Source organism: Callorhinus ursinus, unplaced genomic scaffold, assembly GCF_003265705.2.
Source record: "Callorhinus ursinus isolate GAN/ISIS: 27379988/994484 unplaced genomic scaffold, GSC_fseal_2.0 scaffold18, whole genome shotgun sequence".
Taxonomy (NCBI): Eukaryota; Metazoa; Chordata; class Mammalia; order Carnivora; family Otariidae; genus Callorhinus; species Callorhinus ursinus.
The window spans coordinates 6,489,921-6,517,377 of NW_027397080.1; the positions used below are offsets into that span (position 1 = coordinate 6,489,921).

The 27,457-nt window shown below is 43.0% G+C and overlaps 1 protein-coding gene and 1 pseudogene across 16 annotated transcripts in view; both read right to left on the bottom strand.

Annotated features, from left to right (window-relative positions):
• MACF1 (microtubule actin crosslinking factor 1) overlaps nt 1-27,457 on the bottom strand; it is a 333,619-nt gene that overhangs the window by 77,644 nt on the left and 228,518 nt on the right. For 13 of the 16 annotated variants that reach the window (XM_073902864.1, XM_073902862.1, XM_073902856.1 and 10 more), the window contains 13 exons: nt 27,101-27,277; nt 26,716-26,839; nt 25,697-25,905; nt 25,000-25,317; nt 22,124-22,290; nt 20,497-20,653; nt 18,535-18,652; nt 14,475-14,537; nt 13,581-13,822; nt 12,506-12,635; nt 11,614-11,813; nt 5,813-6,308; nt 3,672-5,143 (listed from right to left, as the gene is read on the bottom strand). In XM_073902864.1, coding sequence (XP_073758965.1) covers nt 3,672-5,143; nt 5,813-6,308; nt 11,614-11,813; nt 12,506-12,635; nt 13,581-13,822; nt 14,475-14,537; nt 18,535-18,652; nt 20,497-20,653; nt 22,124-22,290; nt 25,000-25,317; nt 25,697-25,905; nt 26,716-26,839; nt 27,101-27,277 — 3,873 coding nt within the window. The remainder of the gene's footprint in view (nt 1-3,671; nt 5,144-5,812; nt 6,309-11,613; nt 11,814-12,505; nt 12,636-13,580; nt 13,823-14,474; nt 14,538-18,534; nt 18,653-20,496; nt 20,654-22,123; nt 22,291-24,999; nt 25,318-25,696; nt 25,906-26,715; nt 26,840-27,100; nt 27,278-27,457) is intronic. The other 3 variants (XM_073902865.1, XM_073902863.1, XM_073902852.1) reach the window with 1 other exon arrangement.
• Nucleotides 9,049-10,473, bottom strand: LOC112811601 (probable methyltransferase-like protein 24 pseudogene; annotated as a pseudogene).

The window sequence follows — 27,457 nt, forward strand, 5'->3', positions numbered from 1 at the left end:
ATTAACACATGAAATACAAGAGTGCAAAGGGCATCTGGGTTTCTTGATACTGCTCTTGATGCCCAAACCACCACCAACCTCCTGACTGAGAGGCCACGGTGGTTCTTGGGCAGGGGTGTCTCTCTCTCTCTCTCTCTCTCTCTCTCTCTCTCTCTCTCTCTCTCTGTGTATGTGTGTGTGTTCAGGAAGGGGTTGGTTTGAGACTCAGAATGATCTCAATTCTTGACTATAAAACTAGCACAGGGAATTTCAAAATGAGGAAAGCCTCTTGTTATCATCAGAGTTAATAGATTTCTTTGGCTTAAGTTTCAGTGAAATAAAGGTCTTGTTAGTGTCCTGTTATGCACATACAATTCCTTTTCCTCAATAATCACTGACTCTCTTGTTCAGGAAAACAGAATTTCCTGAAGAGATTAGCCAGGGTCTTTTCCTTCCTGTTTTCTGAAAACATGCTCAACATTCTCATTTGAGATTTCTGGAATGACTGAACCCAGTCAAGTGACTAATTCAGGAAGGTTTTTGAGGTCTTTGCCTGTTTAGAGTGGGAGAGGACTCTCTTTCCATCTGACAGATCCTCACTGGCTGACCAGATTTTATCATTTATTCAGAAGCATTTGACGGAAAAGCCTTTCCTCAGAATCATTGACTTTCAGTTTTTCACGTTCATTTAAGGAAATAACTTTTCCCACAAGCTGCCTCTCTACGCATTTCTCAGCACTACTGCACAGTCCCAAGTAAGCCCGGGGTTGTTCCCAGACCTGACACATCTGTCTATTCTGCCCATCCGCAGTGGAGTTAGCCAGGTCAGAGCAGAGCCCATGCTTCTGTCTACAGACTCATATCCTCTTCTTTTTAGCAGATTCTGTGCTGAGAGTGTGATACCATTAAAAAAAAAAAAAAAAGGAACAGGGCTTTATCTCAGGACCCTGAAACCATGACCTGAGCCAAAGGCAGACACTTAACCAACTGAGCTACCCAGGCGCCCCTCTGGTTTTGACTTATTAAAAACACTCTGAATCTGAAAGCAGAGTCACGCTTTATGAATCCGGTCTGGTCTGCTGCTTTAGCGAGGGAAGATTAATCCATTGCTGGTTATAGAGCACATTAACCCCGAACTCAATATTCAAACCATGAAAATGACTCAGTCCTCAGAATGCGTCCAAAAAGGCCTTCCCTTTACTCAGCCTCTAGGGGACTGTGGAACTGACACACTGAGCTTTTCCCCCTCCCATTGTTTTCACTTCCCATGAGCTCAGCAGGAGCACAGCCAGGCGTGTGCTCCTCCCCTCCTGACCAAAGGCCTTTGCTGGGAGGCGGCAAAAACTCTTCCCAATGCCTTTGACTTTATAAGGTGGACCTGTGGAACCAGGCTTCTGATTTGCGCCCCCAACTTGAGGTGGATGCACACAGGGCACACAACTCCACCACCCTCTTTCTCTCTCTTTTCTTCCAGTCTTGCATTTCAACACCAGTCCCCTGCCGAGAAACACACTTTGAGGTGACCAGCTCATCAGTGTCTGGTCCCAGCCTTCACAGGGTATTGGTAGTGGGAGGCTTATTCTTAGAAATCAGTGAAATAAATATGCTATCATAAACAACTAAGCAGTGACCGAACTCTGAGCACTTCCAGGCTACATACTAGGCTACAAATAAAATATAGTAATGTCCAGTAATTTTTTAAAATCTTCCAGCTACATCAAAATTCAGAATGTTTCTAGCAACCAAGGATTAAATGAAAAGGAAATGATTAGTTGTCCTCAAATCCAAACACTCTGTATGCCTGCCTGTGGACTCTTTTTTATATTCCATCTTGTATTTAATGCAATTTTAACAGGCTTGTTTACTTCATTTTCTAGCTCACTGAAAATGAGAAGCAAGGGACAGACTGCTAAAGCCAGGCCCAGCGACGGCTGTGAGAAGTAACCGCAGGAGGAAAGAATACCTGCTATCCAGGTAAGGGGGAAGAACAGAAGCTACACACACACTAAGAGGCACTAAACAAGAACTTGAATACCCAACTCAACCTGCACAGTCACTTAGGAACATTCAATACAAAGCAGCCCCAAATGTCCCTAATATCCTTGAGGATATCACCATTGGAGAGAACAGCATCATCTTTTTACTAATGCTAACCTGCCCTCATGAAGAAAAACGTCTGCACAACATAGTGGTTAGAAGATTAGGCAAATCAAAGTGTAAAACAATTCCCATGTAAATCTCAGAATCTAGTTTGATAAAACTATTTTGGAGCCCAAAGGGATAGGCTTCAGTTTTCTAAGAAATTCATTTAGTTGGTTAGACAGTTAATCCTAAGTAACCCAGAGCCTGTAGCAGACAGTCTCTCCTTTGAGGCGCTTACAGTGGAAGAGGCAGGAACACTACACTGATGAAGTAAGAAAGGCCACCCCGCCCCTGGAATGGAGGTGTGGGAGTTTCCAAGAGGAAAACATGTGGGCTCACGGGTCTGAATTTTCCCTTCCTCCCCTCTCCTTATTTGGGGCCTCAAGAATCCCCAAAACGGTGACTTGTCACTCCAAAGTGCACTGTCTCCAGACACTGTAAGGGGTCTTCAGCCAATGTCCTGCTTCAGAGTTGAACATCCCCTAAGCTGAGGGCCCTTCTATACTTGGGTCTTGTTACTTTTCTCAGGACCACAGGGCTCTGACCTGGTGTCAACACCACCTCTCCATCTGTGTCTGTACTTGAAAGAATCCTGACAGGCGGGGGCGGGGGGTGGGGTGCTCTAGAGAACAACCCTGATGGCAGGAGTATGATGGTGTGGATGGGAACAAAGTGCGGCCAGTAGCCTTTCCACAACTACTCTGTGCACCAGGATGGAAAAGCAGCAGAGGGGCCTCCAGTAGTGCAGTAAGGCCCTTTTTGGCATTGACAACAGAGGAAAATCAGGATGAAAGGCTCCTATCCCGAGAGCCATGACCCAACAGACAGTCCTGAATGTTCTAAGCCCCTAACCTGGCAAAATTGCATTTTTGAGTCAACTCCTTCCATTTTCCCCTGTTGTTTTAATTTTGACTCAAAATCTCAGAACTGGAAATTCTGACTTAGGCAAAGAATTAAAACATATTTGCAGTTAGGGCAGTGCTTTTCAAATTCTGCTACAGGCCAAGAACTTGTACTCCTGTGGGTCTGGGGTATAGTCTTAAGCACTGCCTGCTATAAAATGGAAATTTCTTTGAAGTATCATGTTTTATCTTAATAAGTCATGAGAATTTTGATTTTATTTCATAATACATCAATAACTTTCCCCTACAATATGAAGGAAAAAAAAATCAACACTTTAGGAAGATGACCCTTGTTTATCTTATGACTTCTCACACCTCAACTGAAAAACAGGGACCTGGAGAAACATCCACTGCTGTTACAAATCACAAGAGGAGATTCTCAGAGTAAGCAGTAACACTTGGACCTTTCTTTCTATACCCTTAGTTGGTTATCAACACTGAAATAAATTACAACAGAAAAATGTTCAAACCAGTTGCCCGGAATTCAAGAGACTGTTTAGTCTCCAGACAGTGTGCTTTGGTGGTGTTGGAAGCAAGAATAGCAGCCCGGGGACAGAAGTTACGATGTATATACAACGGGTTTCCAAGCTACGTGAAAAGAAACACGTATCAGATAGCAAAAGATTAAAAAACAAGGGCAAGACTTACTTTAAAATCTGCTAGTTGTTGGTTGATGAGATCCACTTCGGTCCCCACGACCCACTGGAGGGCCTCCCCCTCTTCTGCCGCCGTGGTCATGTCGTTGAGGGCTTTCAGCTTCCTGTAGAAGTCCTCCACACGGCCCAGCGTCAGCTCCAGCTGCTCCTGGCGAGCCCTGCTCCTCTCTGTCAGTTTACCACACTGCTTGTTCAGGGCTTCGAGCTCCCTCTTGAGACCTAACAAGTCCAGAGTCCCCTCTTCCTCCAGCATCTGCCGACACTCGGCTTCAGAGGCCTCTATGTCTAACCTGAGGGCTTGGATTTTGTGGAGGAATAGCCGTACATCCTCAATTTGGGACTGGAGGCTATCGGTGTCTCTGCCAATGGCACCCATGCCGTCTAGCTCATCGTCCAGGTCCGCCAGCTGAGAAAACATCTCTCGGACTCGGCAATGAAACTGACCAATCCCCTCCAGCTTATTTTCCATCGTCATGCAACTGCTGTTCACTCTTTGCTTCACTTCCAGGAACTCTTGCTGGGTGACCTCGGCTTGATGAAGAAGTTGGGAAGCATCAGATCCATCTGGGGCATCTTCTACCAAGCCCCGAGTGAAGTTCCTCAGATAGTCTACCTGGGGCTCCAGGGTCTGCAGTACTTCCTGTTGAGCTCTTAGCTTCTCCAGGTTCTTGTTGCTACAGGCTTGAGAGCCTAGAGCATCAAAGATCTCAAGTTGGTGTTTGGCCCCTTCAACCTTCTTTTCGATATTTTTAAAGCTTTCCTGGAACTCCTTGAGCCTCTGAGTCATTTCTTCAAGAGACCCTGTTTTGGCCTGTAGTTCTTCTGTAATGGAATCCATGTTCTGGTTGATCCCAGCCTTCTCATCCCGGATATCATCTTCATCCGTTTCTGAGGAGTTGATCAGAATGTCAGCAGCACTGTTCAGGATTTCTAGCAGGGAGCGGCGCTTTTCCACCTCACTCAGCATAGCCTTTGATCTCAGGAGACTGGATTCTAGCTGCACCGGATCCAGAGTGACCTGCAAGTCCGACATCTTGGCCTTACAATCTTCTATCCATGGCACGAGGTCTTCCACATGCCACTGATATTTCTGAGCTTTCTGCAGACAGTCCTTGAGCCTGGATTGTCTGTCTGCAGTTTTTTTACTAAGCTCTTCCCAGTGGTTTTTGAGCTCAACCAACTGGTTTTGTAAAATCTTTTTCTCTTCTCCAGGAGGTACAGAAAGAAGCAGAGATTCTCCTTCGGCCACAATCACCTCATAGGAACCACTGTGTTGATTAAGGCTCTTCTGAAACTCTTCATTCTCCTGGAGCTGAGACTGTAACCGCTCCAATTTTGCAGAAATTGGGCAGTTTTTCGCTTGCTGGCTTTGTTTGTCATCCAACCAGGTTCTCAGCTCATCGAACATTTGCTGGAACTGCTGGGTGCTGGCAAGAGCTGCCTGGAGTCTGTTCATGCGATCAGCTGAAATGAGAAAATCAAATTTAAACCAATCAAATCTGAACATGGCATTTAAAATATTTGCTGAGAGTATATGGGCTAATCTTAGGGGAAGGAAACTAATGTTAACTGAGGGCCTACCATAAAAGCAGCACAAAGCTGGTCTCCTTCATATACTAGATCTTATTTAATCCTCACACCAACCTTGTAAGGTGATCTGAGTAACAGAAGTAAACTTTTATTCCTAAGCTGATAAAAAGCCATAAATGTTTCTAGAGAAAGGCAACAAACTGATGATAAAATTCTTGTACAAGACCATCATAAGCATCTAATTCTGCAATATGGTATGTGTGTGTATGCATGCACATGGTATAAATGAGTGTTAGTAAAAGTATGTGTGTAACTCCACACATACTATAAATATATCTATGAGCATGAATCTCTACCTGCTGACAAAATTGATATTAGTGCTCTTATCTCCGGGATTATGCTATATAAAGCTTCACATATTGTTAGTGCTCAGTCAATGTGTGATACACAGCGGTTCTCACTATAGCTGGACAAAGGTAAGGGTAACACTAGTCTGAGTCCAAAAGCTGCTTACAGGTCACCCTAGATTCTTGGGACTATTATCACGAAGCCAATCTTTTGGCTTGCCACTGATGTCAGCAGTGTGTGCCTACCCTAACTTACCTGCAAGGTCTTCTAAACCTTGGAGAGGCAGGGCAACTGTCTCCAGACGCTTCTTCAGCTCATCCTTGAGGTACTGCTCCCCAATGAGTACTGAGAGCTCATCGCAAAGTGTCTGTGCCTCCTTAATCTCATGGTCCAGCTGCTCCACATCAGATCGAATCTCACTGGTCTCCTCTAGCTGCTGCTTCACAGCCTCAGGTTGGGTACTGATGGCCGACTGGCCACTTAGTCGCTGCCCCACTGCCTTGACCTTCTCTGATAAGTCCTGGAGCAGTTCTTGGTACTGGGTGCTTTTGACAATAGCTTGGTCAATTTGGCTGGAACGGGAATTGAGTTTGTCAGTCAGCTCAATCCACTTCTGATTGATGCTCTGGAGTTCTTTCTGTACTTGGCTGGTGGATGGAGAGACATCTCCAGGGCCTATTAGGATGCCCTGAGCTGCCTCATTCAGCTGCTCATGCTGTTGCCTGCGTGCTTCGAACTCCTTCAGCATAAACTGTAATAGAAATGACATCAAGATGTTTAGAAAGAAAAGACAGATCTAAAAAGAGTGTTAAAACAGAAACTGATTTTGGATTGTGCCAAGTAGTGCCAACCTTTCAAAAATAAACCAGAAAACTCCAAGGACCAGGCTACTAGGAAAATGCAGTATCACTTCTAACAACTGCTTAATAAAAACTTGTTTTGAAAGGGTCACTGAGGGCTCATTTGTTAAGCGTCCGCCTTTGGCTCAGGTCACTGTCCCAGGGTCCTGGGATCGAGCCCCACATCGGACTCCCTGCTCAGCGGGAAGCCTGCTTCTCCATCTCCCACTCTCCCTGCTTGTGTTCCCTCTCTCGCTGTGTCTCTCTCTGTCAAATAAATAAAAAAATCTTAAAAAAAAAAAAAAGAAAGAAAGAAAGAAAGGGTCATTGATTGTGCCTCTTCTATTTCTTCTTTCTTTGTCCTACTCTGTTTCAATATCAGTTACTAAGCTTGGCCTGTTTTCTGGATTGGCACTCATCAGCTTTGTCAGACAAAACCCAGGCCTCTGAATTGCAAGTCTGGAACCCTGGGACCCAGAGCTAGCTATATTACTGGCTGGGCTTGCCATTTCAACTCTCTATACATCTGTTTTTCCTAGTTTCTTTCTTGGAATTCCAACAGCACATACAATCTATACATTATAACATAGCATGAGTAGACAATGAGCTTCTTTAAAGCAAGTAGCATGTCTTTTTACTCTTTTCTATCCACTATTTCACTCAGCAAAGTAGTTAGGGTTACAGGCTCTGGAATCGGACTGCTTGGGTTCAAATCCTGACTCTATCACTTGCGAGCTGTATGTATAACCTTAGGTGAGTTTTTAAAGTTCTCCAAATCTCAGCTTCCTCATCTATAAAATGAGGATAGAAAGTACTTATCTTGGCTGTTTTAAGGATTAAATAAGATAATTTATGGAAAGTATTCATCACTCACACTGTACATAAGTAAGACATGACTTTAAGGAAGAACAGATGCATAAATGATGAATGAAAACAATGTAAAAAAAAATGATGGGGTGCCTTGGGTGGCTCAGTCGTTAAGCGCCTGCCTTCGGCTCAGGTCATGATCCCAGGGTCGTGGGATCGAGCCCTCCATCGGGCTCCCTGCTCAGTCAGGAGCCTGCTTCTCCCTCTCCCACTCCCCTGCTTGTGTTCCCTCTCTAGCTATCTCTCTCTCAAATAAATAAATAAAATCTCTAAAAAAAAAAATTGATAAACACTGATGTGAACATGGCACTGTGAAAGCAAGAAGTAAGGATGATTAATTCTGTGGAAGATGACAAAAGTGGACAAGGGAAGTCAGGAAAGGCTTCACAGAGGACACAAGGAAGTTCTCCCAGTGAGAAAGAGAGAGAGAGAGAGGGCCATTTTAGCAAAGGGCCTAGGATTAGCAAAGGCACAGAGCAGTATGAGTATGGTGCATTCAAGGAAAGGATGAGTTACCCGGTGTGTGCAGAAACCTGGGTATATGGGAGAAGAGTGGGAAATGAGGCTGGCAAGACAAACTGGGACCAGATTGTGGAAAGCCTCATATACGACACTGAGCAGGTACTTGGACTTTGTTCAATCGGCAGCCAAGAGCCAGCAAAGCATTTTCATGTATTCAGATGTGTGAGTTAAGGAGATAATTTGGTAACCGTGTGGAGAATGCACTAGACAAAGAAGCCCATTAGAAGGCTGTTGCAATGGTATAGGCCTGAGATCAAACCTCCCTAAGGGAGGAGCACTTAGAATGGAGAATTAGAACAGTAGTTCTCAAAGTATGCTCCAGAGATCCTTGGGAGTCTCCAGGCCCTTTCAGAGGGTCCATGAGGTCAAACTACTTTCATAATAATTCTAAGATATTATTTGCCTTTTATAATTTTTCTCTCACAAATGTTCAGTGTTTTCCAGAGGCTACATGACATCTAGTATTGCAACAGATTGAGTGCAGAAGCAGATATGAAAATGTATGAGAATATTCTATTAAGTCAGACATCAAAGAGATTTGCAAAGCCATAAAACAATACCACTCTTACTGAAGTTTTCATGTTTGAAAAATGTTATTTTTTCATAAAAAATAAATGTTACTTATGTTAATGTTACAGTTTTACCATTATTATTTTTAAAATTAATTAATAAATATATATTTTTAAATTCCTCAGTGTTTTTGTTTTTAACTAGGCTCCATACCCAGTGTAGGGCTTGAACTCATGACCCTGAGATCAAGACCTGAGTTGAGATCAAGAGTCAGATGCTTAACTGACTAAACCACCCAAGTGACCCCTTAGTGTTTCAACACAGTAAATATTAATAGATATCAATAGTTAAACACAAGCTCTTTGGGGTCCTCAATAATTTTTTTTTTTTTTTTTAAGATTTTATTTATTTGACAGAGGGAGACACAGTGAGAGAGGGAACACAAGCAGGGGGAGTGGGAGAGGGAGAAGCAGGCTTCCTGCTGAGCAGGGAGCCCAACGCGGGGCTGGAGCCCAACGCGGGGCTCGATCCCAGGACCCTGGGATCATGACCTGAACCGGAGGCAGACGCTTAACAACTGAGCCACCCAGGCACCCCTTAAATAGATTATTTAAACTCAACCTGCATGCTACAAAAATGTCCCAACTCTAACTGATTTGCAGGTCTGATGTTAGTATATTTGTAGTTTCCGCCACCCCCACCCCCCCCCCTTTACTAATAAGGAAGCAAAAATACGTCCTTTGGGAGTGGCATCTTACATCTGTTAGAAGCTATTGAGGCAGCACTGTGGAGGGAAGGGGACCAGCACAGGCTTTGGATCTGAAAGATCGGAGAGGTGGATTCCTACTCTACCATCTATTAGTGGCATCATCTGAATAAGCTATTTAACCTCCCAGAGTTTCCTCACTTGTATAATCAGGAAAACTCCACTTCCGTATGGAGTTCCTGGGAGAATGAGGAACCATCTCTGCCCAGTGCTGGGCACAAAGGATGCTCTCAATAGCAGCTCTTGACTTTGCCTCTTCCCTGTGTTCTGTGTGTGTTGCTCTTGTGGGGGTTACGGTGGTGGTGGTTCTTGTTTTGCCTTCATAAGCAGGATCTTCCCAGATGGCAGTGCGTGGTACCCCAGACCCTTGCTCGTGGCCTGCCAGTTCTCCACGGGGGATGGCTTTGCCCCCGAGGGGACATTTGACACTGTCTGCAGATGTCTCTGGTTGTCACAGCTGAGTGGGGGAGAGGGAGAGGTGCTCCTGGAATCTCAAACCCGGGCCAGTGGAGATGGATCTCAAAGGTGAGCTGCCCGATTTGTTCCAGGACATCTTCCAGAATAAGATTTTCTAAAACTTTCCATTCTGCACTCTCCAAATCTGCTTTGAGAACATCAATCTTGTGATGCCCAAATTCATTCAAAATGGTGCCCAGTTTTCTGGTGTTGCTATGCAGTTTTTGGGCAGCCACAGCTGGATGCGGGTCCGCCAGTCGACAGACAAGCGGTGATACCAGAGGCGCTGACTCTCCAGAATATGAGCCGACTTCACACTAGGATCAAAACGATGTACCTCACATCCACTGTTGGCCATGCTAACCTCAAATTGGGTATCATCACTCCCTAGCCCTAAAGAGTAGAGGCGGCATTGCTTGCTGCGGATTTGATGAGCTAAGCCAAACCTGTCATCAAGACAGACTGACCAAGGCTTCTTTGCAGGGCTGGAGTCAGTAGCGAGGCTGTCTGTGCTCATGTGATTGCATGCAATCTGGGGGGTGCTGATGTATCTCAGGAACCTCAAGACTTCTTCATCCAGGGACTGAGCAGGACCCGCCCATGGCTGGAGATCTATATGCCACCGGGGACCCTTCCGGCGGGGACTCCCGCGCGGGACGCAGCAGCCCGGCTCCGGCGTCCGGCTCCCGCCGCCCTCCGGAGGCGCTCGGCGCCCGCTGCGCACGTAGGTCACCTGCCTCCTGCTGGCGCCGCGGGGCGGGCCGGGCGCGGGCGGCAGGTGCGGCCCCGGCGGCCGGGGAGCCGGGCCCGGCGGGGCGCTGCGGGCCGGGGGCCGGGGCCCGGAGGGCCGTAGCTCCGCGCACAGTCGCAGGCCGAGCAGCAGCGCGGCGCCGAGCACACACCGGGGCAGGGCGCCGCAGCCCCTCCCGGACGGCCTCTCCCGCGCCATGGCGCGGGGCCGGGCCCGGGGCTGCGCTCCGCGGCCGGCGGCGGGGAGGTGGCCCGGCTGGCCCGAGCCGCCCACGGTGGGAACTCCCCCGCGGGCCGCGGCGCGGGCTCGGACCCGCCTCCCTCCCTGCGGTCCAAGAAAGCCTCCTGGGGTCCTCAATAATTTTTTAAAAAAGATTTTACTTATTTATTTTAGAGAGAGAGACAAAGAGGGTGGAGGGAGGGGCAGAGGGAGAGGGAGAGACAGAATCTCAAGTAGCTCCATGCTGAACAGAGCCCAACGTGGAGCTCGATTTCACCATCCTGAGATCATGACCTGAGCCAAAATCATGAGTTGGGACGCTTACTCGACTGAGCTACCCAGGTGCCCCTGGGGTCTTCAGTTTTTTTTTTTAAGAGCCTAAAAGTGTTTTGAGACCAAAGAGTCTGAAAACCACTGGAATAGAAAAATATTTGTAAGTGAACTAAAGAGGACTTGATAATTAATTGGATGCAGGGGCTAAAAGAAAGGGTTCCTTCAAAAACTGCTCTTAAGTCTTAATTTAGGGAACTTGGTGGATGGTGAGAAGAAATGGAACAAGTTTGGAAGAGTTTGGGAGGATGTAGAATAAGAGAAGGTTCTCTGGTGCTTACCAGGAAAAAAAAGAAGAAGATGATGAAGAGGAGGAGGAAGAGGAAGAAGAAAAAGTTCTCAACAGGAATTCATTAGAAATGATATAATTTGACCAACCTAAATTTCTATGATGGTAGGCACTTAAATCAATTTTTTTTTGCGGTTTGAGCAACAGAGAATCTTTAAGTGAAGCCAGCAGATATAAGACATCACATTAAGTAATATGATCACTACTATTGGGGATTAAAAGTAAAATACGATTCTACAAAGTAGTCAGAAATTCCCCATTCTTACATCCACTCATCTTACTGCCTGTTAATGATATTAATAATACAGTTATTGACTATTTATTATTTGACAGGCACTGTGATAAAGCCCTTACAAACATCTCATTTAAACCAAGGAAACAGAACTCTGAAAGAAGGTTAACTGACTTGCTAGGGTCATTTGAAATCTACTTGCTGAGAAGAGTATTCAAAACCAGGTTCACAGGATTCCAATTTCTTTGCTTAATGCAGTAAGCTTTGTGGCTCACCTGGACCTGCTGCTTTTGTGCAGTCAGCATGTTGGGGTCAATAGACAGGGGCCCCAGCACCCCCATCATCAGTTCCTTCTCCATCAGCCAGGGCCGGAGCTGGGATTCTGCAGCCTGGAAGCTGGCCAGATGACTTGCAGATTCCTCCAGCTGCCTTTGCCGGGCCATGGTCACTTCGGTGGCCCTTTCCCAACGGGAATCTGTAGAGGGGAAATGAGAGAACGTGTTCCTTTAGTCTCACGAGCCACTGGCCTGATCCCTAAGTTATGTTCCTAATATACTACAGGAAATGACCCCTGCAGCATTAGTTAAAAATAACCTTCATTTAATTTTAACTAAAGTAACACAGTTCCGTACTTGATTGTGGTGGTGGTTATATGAAACTACACAGTACACACACACACACACACACACACACACACACACACACACACACACAGATGTATGGCTATCTTATACTATATTATTTTATGGCCTGTCTTTTAACTCTTACTATATTATAAACATCTCTACTGCCAATGTTTTTTCATGCCAATAAACATTCACCAATATCATTTATATATAGTTCAATATGAATGCAGAATAATTCACCTAATCCTTCCAGTGAATAGATTATTTCCCATTTTTCATTTTCATCACCAATGCTCTCCTTATCACAGCAGATTATCAGATTGACTTGCCCAAGAAAGCCAAACCTCTGAGACTTCTGAGTGGAATCTCTAGATTCTTTTCCCTAATCAGACTCACTCACTGTCTAACCTTATTTGGACCTCTTGATTGCTTATGAAAATTAACTAAAAATAAGTCCTGCTTTATAGGATGTGCTGAAATTCTGTATTTGCTTTGAAGACAAGCAATGTAGTGAATTTGCAACATCCCCCTGAATACTTACTGAGTTCCTCTTGCATTTCCTTCCAGTTTTCTGCTTCTTGTGAGTTGGGATATGTCATCAGTAATCCAGCCAGGGCTTCCTTTACTTTTTGGATTTTTGGAGAATTCTGTTCCAATTCAGCCAGGAAGGCCTAGGAGAGAGAACACCGGGGATGCCATGAGATTTCTGCACGGGAAACAGAGCTGTGTGTGCGGAGGAAGGTGCTAGAAGACTGGGCCACAATTATAGGCTCCACTTCTAATTCTATCAGTGTTTTATTTCATGATTTTAAGATACTTTAACATTTCTGCTTCGATTTTTACTTTAAAATGAAAATCTGAGTAGCAGGATCTAAATTTCTTTTATGGACAACATATTGGTAGAAGGCAGTAAGAAGGTATTATTCATCTCCCCAAACAGACTGTGTCAGGTATGAAGATGAGAATGGTGGCGTCAAGGACACTGAGGTAGCTGAAGAAGATGGCATACTCTGTCCAGTTAGAATATAAAAAAGTTTGGCAAAAAAATTTTTTTCATAGGACTTTCTATATGGTCTTGTTTCTCCTGATAGTTTTCCTAGTCCTACATGTCAACCTGAAGAGTGAACTGTAATCACAGCTACACTTAAATCGCCCCAACGGTTGGAAAGGGGCTTTGATGAGAATGGTTTGGCTGACAGAATCATAGGGAAAACCAGATCCCATTCTCAGTGCGCTGATACTTCAGAGGAGGGATATTCTCTTTGTATAAACAGATCTGGGTTGTTTTTTTTTTTTTAAGTTTTATTTATTTTAGTAATCTCTACATTCCATGTGGGGCTCCAACTCATGACCCAGAGATCAAGAGCCGCATGCTCTTCCGATGGAGCCAATCAGGTGTGCCTGGTTTTGTATCTGGGTATTATTTATAATAATTTCTCATTTCATAGGTAAGAAAATTCTTTAGGAGAGTTTAAGCATATTAATCCTTTGAAAGGGCTCCTCATGGTCTGGGTGGATGGCTGTGTCCCTCGCTCAGGTCCCGGGCTTGGGTAGGAACACCGTACAACAGCCCCTTCCTCTTAGTGTCTGGGACGCAGCTAATGCAAACACTGTACCTTGTTAGATTCAGCTTGGGCTCTCACTGTTTCTGGCTTGGTTGGAGACGAAGAGGCATCCATGGCTTTCAGGACTTCCTCTTTTGATTCCAGCCACTGCAGCACTGAGCCTGCTTCCTTCTGAACTTCCCGCATTCTGCTGAGGACAGCCTGAAGGCTTTCCTGGCGTTCCTGAAGGACTCCCCCCAGTTTCTCATATTTCAAGTTTACATCTGACATGTCACACTGGATCTCCGTCAGATCTAGCATCATAGAAAACAAAAATCAGATCAGGAATAGCTCTCCAAGCCTCCCCATGGGTTCCTCATGCTAAATTACTCATCAGGATTAAACGTCTCTCCTACTCCTTCTAGTGAACTAGAGATTCACTTCCTGCTAAATCACATAAAAGTTCTTGTTTATATATACAAAGCAAAAGAGCTTTCATTAATCTGCTTTCGGATTTTGACATGAGGTACTCAGATGTACAAATAAAATGCTAAATACACTTGGGAACTGCAGAAGTGAAGGGAGTGAAGGATTTGGGGCATTCTTCTGTTCCCTCTTGTCCAAACAGGGAAATCATGGGGCCGCGAGGCTAAGGTTTAGACTAGACTACCTCTAACGTGGCTTCTTTATGACTCAAAGATTCACATATATTTTCTTCAAGTTCCTTCCTTACTGGTCTTATCTAGAGGTCCAATTTATTTCCTAGTACCATATCTCACTGGCTGCCAACCTGTTTAGCCTTTAGCAACCCAGCAAAGGAGCATCACAGTGGCTTCTCCCCAGATTTTTATCCTCATACCCATCCTGGCGGCGGTTCTTTCACACATACAGAAACATACACAGATGCCTACGTGAACACTGTCCTAACACATCCAACAAAGAGGCACTGTGAAATGGCATTCTCACCTTTGCAGGTGTGGTATCCGTTTACACTGCCTACAGAGCTTCCTACAGAGGGCAGTATGGAACCTGAGCAGAAGGACAGGGAGACAAACAGGGCAAGACAAACGTGTTAGGAATACATACAGGCACTGAATTTGTTCTCTGGCACTCACTTTAAGCTCAGGTATCAGGAGGTTAACACAGCACAAGACAACATACTCATGGAAAGAGACAAATCATTTTAGCTGCCAGGCAAGAGAGCATCACTCAGGTGTCTTGGCTTCTTAGGAGTAGTGGTTCCTAACCCTTTCTAAAGGAAACCCAAATTCCCTTCCTTGATCTCTGACTTGAATTCTTTGGATCCTGCCATAATGTTGCAAGCAAGTACTGATAAAATGATTAAGTCTTTAGAATATCTGTGCTGTCTGCCACACTTTGGAACGAGGATTTGTAATAAAGCCAAAAAAGTTCAACTTTAACAACCATGTTCTTCAACATGATAAAAATGAACAATAAGTATAATTAAGGGCAGAAAAAGCAGCATTCTTTTAATAAAGACATTAAGATGAGTCCTTATATTGCTTCAAAAGGCAGATTCTCTGTCTTTTCTATCATGAAAACTTTCTCCTCTCCTTCCCCACCAGAAAATGGAAATTCTAAGCGCCAATAAATCTGGCTCATAAACATTCCCATAAATTCTGCTTTGGGCCTTTGGTTCTGTTTCTAATTACAACGATTTCACCTATATTCTCCCCCAGGTTGATTCCTTGTATTTCAGGAGTGTCCCAAGTTAAATAAAAATCAGATCATGCAATTATAGAAATTATACAGAAACATGAAGAATATTCATGATATGTTACATTACAAGGACAGAATAAAACTCTCATGTGCACTGATTTCACTGGAAAAAGTTTTATGTTAAGGTTATACTAAAAAATAGTAATTGTGAAACTTTCAAATATTAACATTACTGTATTTTCTCTCTTTTTTTCCTTAAATAAGGCTCCACACCCAGTGTGAAGACCAATGCGGGGCCTGAATTCAGGACCCTGAGATCAAACCCTGAGCGGAGATCAAGAGTTGGATGCTTAACTGACCAAGTCACCCCGGTGCCCCAACATGATTGTATTTTCAGTGAAAAAACAGATCAAACAAAAAGATCATATTCCATTGCAGTAGGGTGATGACCAAAAAAGAAACTGGACTAATAACTGGGAGAAGGTGGTCCTGGCCAAGACCATCACTCACTCAGTATGTGAGCCTTAGTCTACAGATGGACCTCAGTGTCTTCTCTAGGATATGAAGATAATACTAGCTATCCTGTCAGCACTGATGTGGTTCCTGGAGAGAAGTAATGAGGCAGTGTACGTGAAAGCACTTTATGAAACAAAAAGAGCTACGTTAATGTCAAGAACTGTAAATTCATGATTTTTCTGAGGTAGAACAGAACTTTGAGAGCACTCAGGGCTAGTGATTTTCAAAGCAGCAAAAGAGGTACTGTAGGGACTCTGTAAATATTTGGTTTAAATTTAACCTTCAGAATATATTTCTAATTGCTTAGAAAATGGCAAGAAAAATGCACAATTATGTTGAACACCACATCTTGACCCACTAGATGTAACCACTTATGCTGCTCTGGGGAGAGAATGAAGTAGCTCCTGTACCTCCCTGCCTACACTTAAACTTCTTTTTGAGTGTCACTGATTGGAAAAGCCATAGCTCTCTGCTAGCACTTTACAGTCATCAAACCTACACATGTCTGCTCGTACAAAGAAAGACATTTACAGCATGTGTGTACTATATTAAAGAAAGTGACAAGAAAGGCTAAAGTGCATCTACTCAGAGCAGGCTCTCTCATTAGGGCAGAACCGTGTAGTAACAGAATTCTTAACATGTCAGGTCATGATGACGTCAGGTTCCAGGCAAGCTTTTGTTCTCAATGCCAGTTTTAGGAGTTTTCTATGTTTAAGAAAAGAATGTGATCCCTCATTAAAATTCTTGTGATTTAACTTTGAAACAAGAATTTATTACATAACTTTCAAGCTTGTAGTTCAATTTAATTGAGGAGTGTTCTGAGACTCTAAGGGGAACTTTTTTTTTTTTCCATCTTGAATCAAGTATATTTGTGTTTGAATTTAGGCTGCAACACTTCATAGTGGGTGACGTCTTAGTTACTGTGCCCCCTCAGTCCCCTCCCTTCACGTGTACTAAATGTACAATTTCTACCCCATAACTCTTGAGGAGATTAATAAATGAGTAATTAATGGGAAACTGGTTAGCAATCTACAGGATAATAATACTTGAGATTATCTTTTCCACTGGGCAAAATTTACTTGAATTCCTATGGACAAATCATTTGCATTACTATCAATTATCTACAAAACTCTAGAACAGAACAGATATTCAGTTAAAGATGTGCACTCAGAACCAAATAATTTCCAAAAGCCTAACAGAGGGGCGCCTGGGTGGATCAGTCGTTAAGCATCTGCTTTCGGCTCAGGTCATGATCCCAGGGTCCTGGGATTGAGCCCCACAGCAGGCCCCCTGCTCCACGGGAAGACTGCTTCTCCCTCTCCTGCTCCCCGTGCTTGTGTTCCCTCTCTTGCTTTCTATCAAAAAATAAATAAAATCTAAACAAACAAACAAACAAAAAAACCAAGCCTATTAGACAATGCCCAACACTTCACTGAAAGGACACCCAATACTTTTGTGTTGTCCATTTCCAAGATTTTGACAATTTTTTCTGACACAGGTGAACCATAAAGTGAACTTTTAAAAACATTCGTCATCCTTTACAACTACATATCTGTGTAACCTGTATTTCCTGGATACAATGCAACCAAACAAAATGGAGAAATAAATCTGATAATAAAGCTGTCATCCAAAAATCCTTTGTCAAGTCTTTATATTCCCTAGGATAGTCTCAATATTTTCACTGATGGATTTCATGATAGATAAAATGCTATAAATTCACTCCTAAGGGAAATTTATGCCAACAAAATGTCATTTGTATCTGTTTTATGTAGTAGAGTTGTATTTGAGATTATTTAAAAAAAGATTTTAGTGCTTTAAAATGTTTGAAAAACCAATGATCTAGTCTAGGAGTCAGAAAACTATACTGGCCAAATCTGGCCCTCTGCCAATTTCTGTATATAATGTTTTATGTGAACACAGCCACACCCGTTCACTTGTATGCTGTCTATCCCTGTTTCTGTGCTGCAGTGGTAGAGATGTGTAGTGTGACAGAGGACATGTGGCTCACAAGCCTTAAGTATTTACTACATGGCCCTTTACAGAAAAAGCTTGCTGACTCCTGATGTAGTCACACACTAGTAAGTCCCTGAACTTCTCTAAGTTTTATGTGTTGCAATATAAGAATCATCAATTCCCTGAAATGCTGTCATTTCTGGGTAGTTCCAAGAGATCTTTAAACTTCAATAGAAAAGTGAGTGTTCTCAGGAGGAAAAAATAAGCTTTTCCCTTACGATTAAAGTGACTGTAGGTGTGCACTAACACAGTCTGGCAATAAAACCTGTAAGGTCCCAATTAAAAACCAGAAAGTGACTGTGAGCTCATACGGATTTTGTTTGAAAGAATTTGCAGCCAGAGATTATTCATATATCTGGGCACAATCTTTGTATATACTTCCAGGAAGTGTGGCAGTCCTTGGCAGACCAACACTGACTCCTAAATACCTAGTCTCTCTCAAGATATCATGCTTATACCCTTCAGGGCTGACTCCAATCTAAAGATGATGCATAGCCATCCATTCCCAGGTTTAAAAAGAAGAAATTCGCCAAGACGGAAATCCTATTTTAATCCTTCTCTGTTCATTTAGGCCAACTAGTCCCTTTACTTTTTCCCATCACAGGAAGGAATTTTGCAAAATGGAGCAAAGATCAGGTTGGGGAAGAGATGGGGAACAGATCAGGTTGAGGGGGAAGACTGCTTTGTGGATCGCTCCCCTTTGTTCTCATACCCAACCTTGATTCTGACTTTTATTAAATAAGGGTCATAACCAAAGGCCAAAGGCCAAAGTAAAGAATGATGTTTATTTACTGCATTCTTAAGAGCCTGCACTCACCTGTCTTGGCTTGGGAATCAGGTGCTGTGATCTCCATGATGAGATTTTCTAAAGAAGTGCCTTTGCAGTTGATTTCTTCCACCAAACTTCCCTTACTTGCCCAGTCATCTAGAAGACCCTGTTAACACAACAGCTAAATGTAACATCTGGGGGCATTCTCCTCATTAGTAGGGACACCTGTTCTTGTACATATACTCCTTAAATTTTTCATAAGCATTAAGTGACTATCCTCATGTATTTAGCCACTTCAAGATCTTGGTTTAGCCAGCCATGATGTGGGAGAATGATATCCTGGAATATTCAGGATCTTCTCATTCATTCATTCATCAATTATTTATTGAGCATTACTGTAGGCCAGACATCATGCCTAACACTGGGGATACAAAATAGGATTATGACACAGTTCCTAAAACCAAGAGGTCAGATTATCAATTGCATTATAATGTGATAAATGTTATTACAAAAATACAGTAAACTCTGAGAGCACAAGAGAAGACACATCTAACTCTGCCTAGAGAGAGGAGTAAAAGGGAATGGAATGCATGTAGAATAAAAAGGAAATGGCAAATGGAGGGTAAAATGAGGAGCTTGATGTTGAGATGTAGAGAAATACATAGAATCATAGGCTATACTTTGCATTTTCAAGGAGATTTTATATTGGGCTTGAAGCCAGAGCTCTGACTGCCACAGAAAACCATTAGGAAACAAAGGCATCTGCTGTAACAAGGTCGTATTGTCTCTACATGTGGATTGCCTGCCACAGAAGTAAAATTCCACTTCTTCCAGAGCAGGGAACACCTTCTTAGCCTTGAACCCCTTTCTCCACACTGAATTTCCCTGACAATCTACTTAGTTTGCTTTTGACTTTAAGCTGCCCAGCAACAGAGAAAGACAGAGCCAGGGGTATCCAGCAAGCTCATGCTGCCGAACTGCAAACTGAGCCTTGTCAATTCACAGCTGTAAATTCCTTTATTAATCACTCCAGATTCCAAAGAGCCACAGTTCCCAAACCATGCATCGACTCACAGGGTAAATTTTCAAGTTTTGAAGGAAATACAGTGACATCTGTTGGACACCATGTGAACAACTACTATGAAGTTGTTTAGACCTAACCAAGTAGCAAGTGAGACTTTTTAGTTTTTTCTTTTTTTTTCTTTTTCTTTTTTTAGCCTTGAGGTACCATGAAAAATTTCTTGAAACACTAAGGGCACTGTGAACCTAGAAATTGGGAAGCCTCTGCCCCAGGGGATTCCCTGCAGCAAATGCTCCTGACACTCTCTCTGTGAAAACAACCAAACTCTTTTCCTGTCATCTGGCTCGAAATAAATCCTGCTTTACTAAGAAAATAAGGAGAATGCATGAGAACTAGTTGGAGGTAGCTATGGCTTGATTTCAACAAAAAGAAGAAATGTGTTTTAGAGGAGCAAGCAGAGGCTGAATGACTGAATCAAAGAAGGGATTCTGCAGGGGATGGGAGAAAGGTTGATCCTACTCTGGAAGGTACTGTCCAACCATCTGATTCTAACTTCTCCTTTTTTAGCTGTAGAGCTAGTTCTTCTTTTCTCAATTTTCTGATCATGTATCTGGTCACTTGCTCACATATAACTCTCTTAATTCCCAAACACAGTGAGAGTGTAAGCTTCTCAAGGACTGGACTTTAACAACTATCTTTTTTATGATCCACCACAGCATGAGAGGCATCTGAAAAACAGCTGAAACTTTACAGATGTTATTCCCAGGTTACTTTTTTGGTTCTGGTTTTTAAATAGGAGACATTTTGGTGCTCAGTGCTTGGGTAGGGGTAGGCGGGAATCACATGAAGAAAATGGAGGGATTTCTATTCTGATGCAGAAGGATAACTTGGATTTGTCGCACCACTTCCCTACCACAGTTGAGGACCAGGCCATACAAGCTTCCAAACTGCTGTCCAACCTGGTTCCTGAGCTCTTTCTGTTCACCTACCTTCAGGTGTTCAATCTGCTTTTCCAGCTCTTTAGTACTCATAAAAGTCTCTGTAGGTGGAATATTCCCTTCAGTTTCCTTCAGCCATTTTTGGAAGGTCGTAACCAGCTTCCGAAATTCATCCAATTGCTCCTGACAAGATGATGCATCTTCCTCTCTGTCAACAACAACGAAGACATTTTGTTACTTGCCAGACTAAGCTTTGTAAAGATGTCAACTTGAACTAAAACTACACTCATTCTGGGACTCTAGGCATCTTTTCCTTACAGGGCCTTTTCCTTCCCATCTTTTCCACAGCAGCTTTGGCTAAACCACCACATACAACGTAGGAGAGCATCAAACTAAGGAATCTGTTGCCCTTGTTTGGACATTTCTGGGGAGAGGAGTCTTCAATCTTACTCCAGGCCGAAGTGAAAGTGAGAGAAACTAAAAGGAGCCTGCTATTTAGGTGCAATGATACAATGGAAAGAATGTAGGCTTTGGATCTCAAGTCCAGCTCTGTCACTTTTTAGGTAGTTGATTCTTTCAAGGCCAAATTCAAAATGCTAATCCCCTTAGCAAAGAAGATGCTGAAACAGAGGCTCAGAAAAGCTAGGTTAAGCACACTAGGTGCACCTGGGTGGCTCAGTCGGTTAAGCATCTGCCTTTGGCTCAGGTCATGATCCCAGGGTCCTCGGATGGAGCCCCAGGTCAGGTTCCCTGCTCAGTGGGGAGCCTGCTTCTCCCTCTCCCCCTGCTGGTTCTCTATCTCCCTCTCTCAAATAAACAAATAAAATCTTTTTTTTTTTTTTAAAGCACACAAATGGGTAAAATGAGGCAAGGACAAAGGAGAATTCAATTTCAAAATTAAATTTTAGAAGTGGCGACATCTATCAAACATTAAGCCAGAGATCCTGGTTCTTCCTACAGGTAAATGGCCCCGAGGATAGAGGAAGAACAAGCTTTCCTGGCCTCTGTTCCCCTTCTCTCCACTAAGTAGCCTGACGCTATAGTGTTGTTTTGAGCAACTGCTTTCCTCCAGTCACTTTCCTCAGGCAGTCACCTGCCGAATCAAGATTATATATATGGCTAAACCAAGAGAGGAAGTCTTATCAAGCTCTTAAACCCATGTGAGGTTTTCTAATGGAATCATGGCTTTTCAACAGTCAGCAGATAATCTGAAATCAGCCACCCCTGTCATATATTCCCATGTTTCCCTTAAAAGAATCCAGATACTCCTCCAAAACAACAACTCAAATGTGGCCAAAGCAAGCAGAAAGAGAACCAAGATAACCATTATTTACATCTGGAAAGTCTCTTCCAATTTTTCTCTTTATTTCAAATCCTGCCACAATCCTACTTGCTGCCCCAAATTTATTGTTAGGTCCAGGTGACCCGGGCTACTGACTGTACTGAGGGAAAGTGAGCCCCATTACTGAGAAGGAATTCATGATTTAGTAATAGAAAACCACTAAGCACCGAGTAGATTGAATAGCTTTGCCTAAAAGAGGCACTTTCCAATCTCCTATGACTCAGTAGCAGACTTCTTGATGCCATCTTCTCTACTAAAGGAGGAAGAGAAAATCATTTCATTCAATAGCAAGAAAAAATTAGCTCTCCCAATTGACCAATGCATATGAAAACTCACCTTTCTTTAACTGTCTTCTGTAGCTCTGTGAAGTCCTTTCTGAGGTTCTGTACCCTGTCCTGGTGCTGGGATAGGTCGAGTGCAAAGCCACAGGAGCTCAGTTCTGTGACCAGGTTCTCGAGAGTCTCGAGGTTCTCCTGTTGATCTTCCATTTCCGAATTGAGCTCCTGTCAAGCAAACAGGAAAATGTACTAAATCCTCTGATCATTATAAATAAATATACTCAAAAAAAAAAGATATCTATATTAAATCGGGGGCAAGTTCCCCCTAATCTGTAGAAAAACAGGGAACAAAGAAAGAGGCATGCTCACTGGGTCAACTGCTAGATCAAGGCAATAAATACGGAGGCTTTTTCCACTCCACCTGAGGGCAGCTAGGAATTGAAAATGAATCTTGCCTCCTTTAAACAAATGTTTAATGATTTGGGAGGCAGCATGACAGAATGAAAAGAATGGATGTTTTTGGAGTCAAAAATATTCCTAAAAATCAATCACGGCTTTGCTACTTCTAGCGTGTGATCTTAAGCTATTAAATTTCTCTAAGCTTCCATAGCCTATCTCTTCTGTAAAACAGGGTAAACATACGCTCTCTACTATTATTTAACACTGTATTCAAGATATTAGCCAATGCAATTAGGTAAGAGAAAACAATTTGTGGCATACGAATTGGAAAAGAAGGGATAAAACTGTATTTGCAGATTATATGAAAGTATACTTGTAAAGCCCAAGAAAATCAATCATACAATTAATCAAACAATGAAGTAATCCAATAAGGTAGCAGAATATAAAATCAACATATAAAAATCAAGAGTGAAAACTTCATTTACAGTAGCAGCATAAAAGGTACAATTTTAAGAACCAACTAACAAGAAACATGCAAAACCCTTATGAATAAAACTTTAAAATATTTTTGACAGACATAAAAGCAGACCTCAATAAATGGAAAGACATCCATAAAGGTATGTGTGTATGTGTGCATATATGCATGTGTGAATAAAACGTGATCCAAATAAAAGTACCAATTTTTCCCCCTACAACTAATAAAGTTGATTTTAAAGTTCACATGGGAAAAATAAATGTACAATTACCAGTGTGAAAAATCCTGAAAGAAAAAAAGAGAGAGAGAGAGAGACTAACCCTCCTAGATAGTAAAACACACCACGAAGCCTCTAGAATAAAAAACAGTATGCTACGGTTCATGAACAGACAGACCAGCAAAGCAGAATAGAAAATCCAGAAATAGACCTGAGTCCACGTGGACATTCTATATCTGATAAAGATGACTTCTCAAATCATTGGGGAAAAGATGGACTTTTCAAAGAAATGATATTGGGAAAAACTAGATAGACATTCAGAAAAAGAACTTGGATTCATATGTGCACTGTATTTCAGAATGAACTTAAAATGTTAAAAGATTCAAACGTAAAAGAAAGAATGAAAGGAAGAAATGATTCGAGTTCTAGAAGCAAGCATGGGTGAATTCCTTCAAACCTGGGTGTGGCAAAAGACTTTCAAAAATACATGTTCAATAAGAAGTGATAAAATCTACTATGTAAAAATTTAAAAACCTCTTACATGACCAAAAACACACTATAAGCAAAGACAAAGGACAAACTGTGAAAAAAGATTTTCAACATATCACATATAAAGAACTAAACTCCCTACTACAGAACTCTTGTAAGTTGAAAGAAGAAGAAAAAAAACAAAAAACAAACTCCTGACAGGAACTAGTAAAGGCCATGAACCAAGAGTTTTCAAATAAATGTCCCTTAAATGTATAGAGAAAAAATAAAAATTAAAGCCACACTGAAATATCATGTTGTGTCAATCAGATTAACAGAAACTCTAATGCTGTTCTGCTGGTGAGGCTGTAGGGGAAACAGGTACTTTAGTGCATTGCTGGTGGGAATGCAAAATGGTGAAATCCTGACACACTGGGATCTAGGTGAAAAGGGTGCTGGGGTTTATCGTGCCATTCCTTCTACTTTTCTGTAAGTTTGAAATTACTCAAAATAAAACCCAAAAAGGACAGCAAACCAAACCATGAGATCCTACTTTAATATGGAAAAAGACAGATGGATAACCCCAAGACACCAATGCGGGGATATAGGAATGTTGAGGTCCTACAGGTGGCAATGTGGGCACCTGCAGCCATCCTGGAGCCAACGTAGCCAATCCTTGGTCAAACTAAGTCCAGGCATATACTCTGACCTACAACCCTACTCCTGCACATGCATCTGTATCTGTGGTAGGTAAGACTCTGGGTCAAATATTTCTAACTCTGCACCTACTAGGTATATGGTAGGAATACATTTCTCCACCCCCTTGAAAGCCAGCTGTGAAAACTGCTTTAACTAATGAAATGAAAACGGATTTGAAATGCCCTCTCCCTGCTGCAGCAGCAGTCCTGAAGGCGTAGGGCAAGAGGAAGTCCCCATCGACTTAATCCCTGAGTGACCATGATGAGCTAAGTGAAAAATAAATCTAGGCTGTGTTTGTTTGTTTAAAGGACAATATCTAGTTTACAGGGTGGTTGTGAAAATTCTTTTTTGTTTTTTAAAGATTTTATTGATTTATTTGAGAGAGTGAGTGTGTGTGCATAAGCGGGGGGAGGGGCAGAGGGAGAAGCAGACTCCCCACTGAGCAGGGAACCCAATGTGGAGCTCGATCCCAGGACCGGGAGATCATGACCTGAGCCCAAGGCAGACGCTTAACTGACTGAGCCACCCAGGTGTCCCTGGTTGTGATAATTCCTTAAGATATTGCAGGTAAAGTTTTTAGTACACCAACTGACATACTATGCACTCCTGTGATTGTTGGTTCCCTCCTTGCCCTTCTTTTCTCTCTGTTCTGCCACTGTGGCAGATATATTCTCACCTGGATCTGCTGGAAGAAATGTGCAATATCTTGATCTGGCTGATTTCCAGAGGCTAGCATCCGGCTTTTGTTTTCCATGAATTGCTGCAGCTTATCAGAGAGATGTTCAAACATCTCTGCCTGGGGCAGAAGCTTCTTCAGGGAGCTCTCCTTTTCTTGCTGCTGTAGACAGAGCTGTTCGAAGCGCTGGCTCACCTCTGCCAGTTTGCCCTGCAGCACTGCAGCCGTGGTGCTGTCTGCGGTCTCCATGAATCGCGTCACCATCTCACGGGTGGCCTCCAAGCTGCTCTTTTGCCGAGCAATGTCCTGCTTCAATTTCTGTAACCAAAAAATGTGTCTGTCAGCTCCTTGCTCACTTACCCTAGGATATCGGAGCCATGAACTAATAATCTTCTAATAATTACATGCTCACCTCAAGGAGGGCGGGATTGCAACTAAGCCTCTGGACTACCAAACATCTCGTCCCCTTAGTTCTCCACCCCATTCCATTAATGACTTCGCAGGGCCACTTTTCCTCAAGTTTAACAATGGTTTAGAAACGGGGTAGAAATATCTTTACATGGATCAGTTATCATCTCTAAGTCTTATTAGAAGATTCATGGAAATGAGTTCTTTTCCTGATACGTTTTCAAAATGATGTAATTATGGAACACAGTAAGTATGCCATCAATGCTAACTCTCGGGGCCTAGGTCTCACCATGTTCGTGGCCAGGGCTTCCTGGATGACGCCCAATGACAAGGATACCACCTGCTCCTCCTCCAGGTTTTGTTCAACTTCCCTGATGGACTGCAACAAGCTCTCCAGGCTTTCCTGAACACTCTGAGATTGGGCAATTGCCTTCTGCAGCAGAGCAGAGCGCTCAGCCAGGCTACTCGAGAGGCTCTGAAAACGGCTGAGTATGGAATCTGGAAAATCAAGGCCATGAGAATAGAGTGGAGACTATTTTCCTGTTGTGCTTTTAAAAAACAATGTATTTAAATCACACTTGTTAATTATAATAATAACAGACACTAAGACAAATAGAAGGAATAAGCGTAAAGTGCATTTGTATTTGAGCTAAAATTACAAAGCATTATTTACTTAGCATCTACTAAGTGCCAGAAATTGTGCTGCATGCTGAGGACCGAAGAGAATTAAGATATGTCCCTGGTTTCTACAAAAATAAGACTGTAAACGTGAGCACAGGCAGAAAAGGGCTCATCACAACTAACCACAAAAATAAAATTTTAAGTGCTATACTGATGCTAAGACTAATGTACTACAGAAGCCTGAAAGAAGAATGATTCTTTCTTATCTTTTATTTCTTTTGGGGGTTGGAAGTGGTGGCCAGGACTTTACAAAGGAAGCAACCTCTCAGGTACATCTAGAAGCTTGAGCAAGATTTCATCACACATGCTAAGCACTCAATAAATGTTAGCAGCTAAACCATAGGGAAAACTTTGGGGGTAAAGTAATGAAGAAATGACTAGTTTACTTGAGGAAGGAAAGAAGCAGGACGTGGCTAGAAGGCAGAATGCCTGGCAAAAGGGGTTGAAAGCAGATTGCAAAGGCCTTCAATGGTACAAGAGCAAAGTTCATTGAGAGTAAGCTCTTGCCGCTTGTGTCCTCAGCGCCTAGCCTGCACCGCAGATACTTGTAGGACACCGTGTGATGTATTACAGAACAGGGGCACACGCTGAGAATTAAGGGAGTGTTCTCATTACGCTCCTTCATACCTGTAGTTTCTTGAACATGCTTGTGGTCTGGGGCTGGCTCGCCTTCAATTTCCATGAGGTCATGAGCTACTTTTTGGAGCTTCTCTACAGGTACTTGGTGCTCAGCTAATTCCTCCTGCAACTGCTGCTTGTCCATGAAAAAGGCCAAAAGTAAAACCTCTGAGTAATCAAAGCTGGTTCGAGGAACCAAGAGCTACTTAGCATAGTGCTACTAGAGCTACAAAGAATACTTCCATTTATGCGTACCCACAGATGTTAGAATTAAGTGTTTAGGAATCAGATCTTGTCCAAGGCATCCCAACCACTGCCTTTAAGCTATGTTGAGTATTTGCTTTATTTGGGGTACTCTACCCCAAGCGATAGAACAGCCTGCGTCCCAGCCTACCTTTGTCGTTGCAAGCTGCTGTTGCAGAACTCCAGGGTCTGAGGCAATAGTATCTGAGAGGAGCTTCTCCACATTGGCCTCACAGGCCTGCATCCAGGCCTGCAGGCTGTCAGTACAGCTCTGGAACTGCTGGTACTGGCCTAGGAGCATGTGCAGGTGAGAGCCCAATCGTGTACACTGTGCCAGAGAAAAAAGGGAGAGCAGGCTTAGGCAAGGTCTGGCTCAAGGCAGTGGCTTCCTAGGCATAGTCCAAAGAAAAGCCTGGTCTTGTTACAGGATCTCACTCTAACCACAGTGAAGGGTAGCGCCGAGGCCTCCAGGGACAGATGAGTAGCAACCATCTTCCACAAGTGGGGC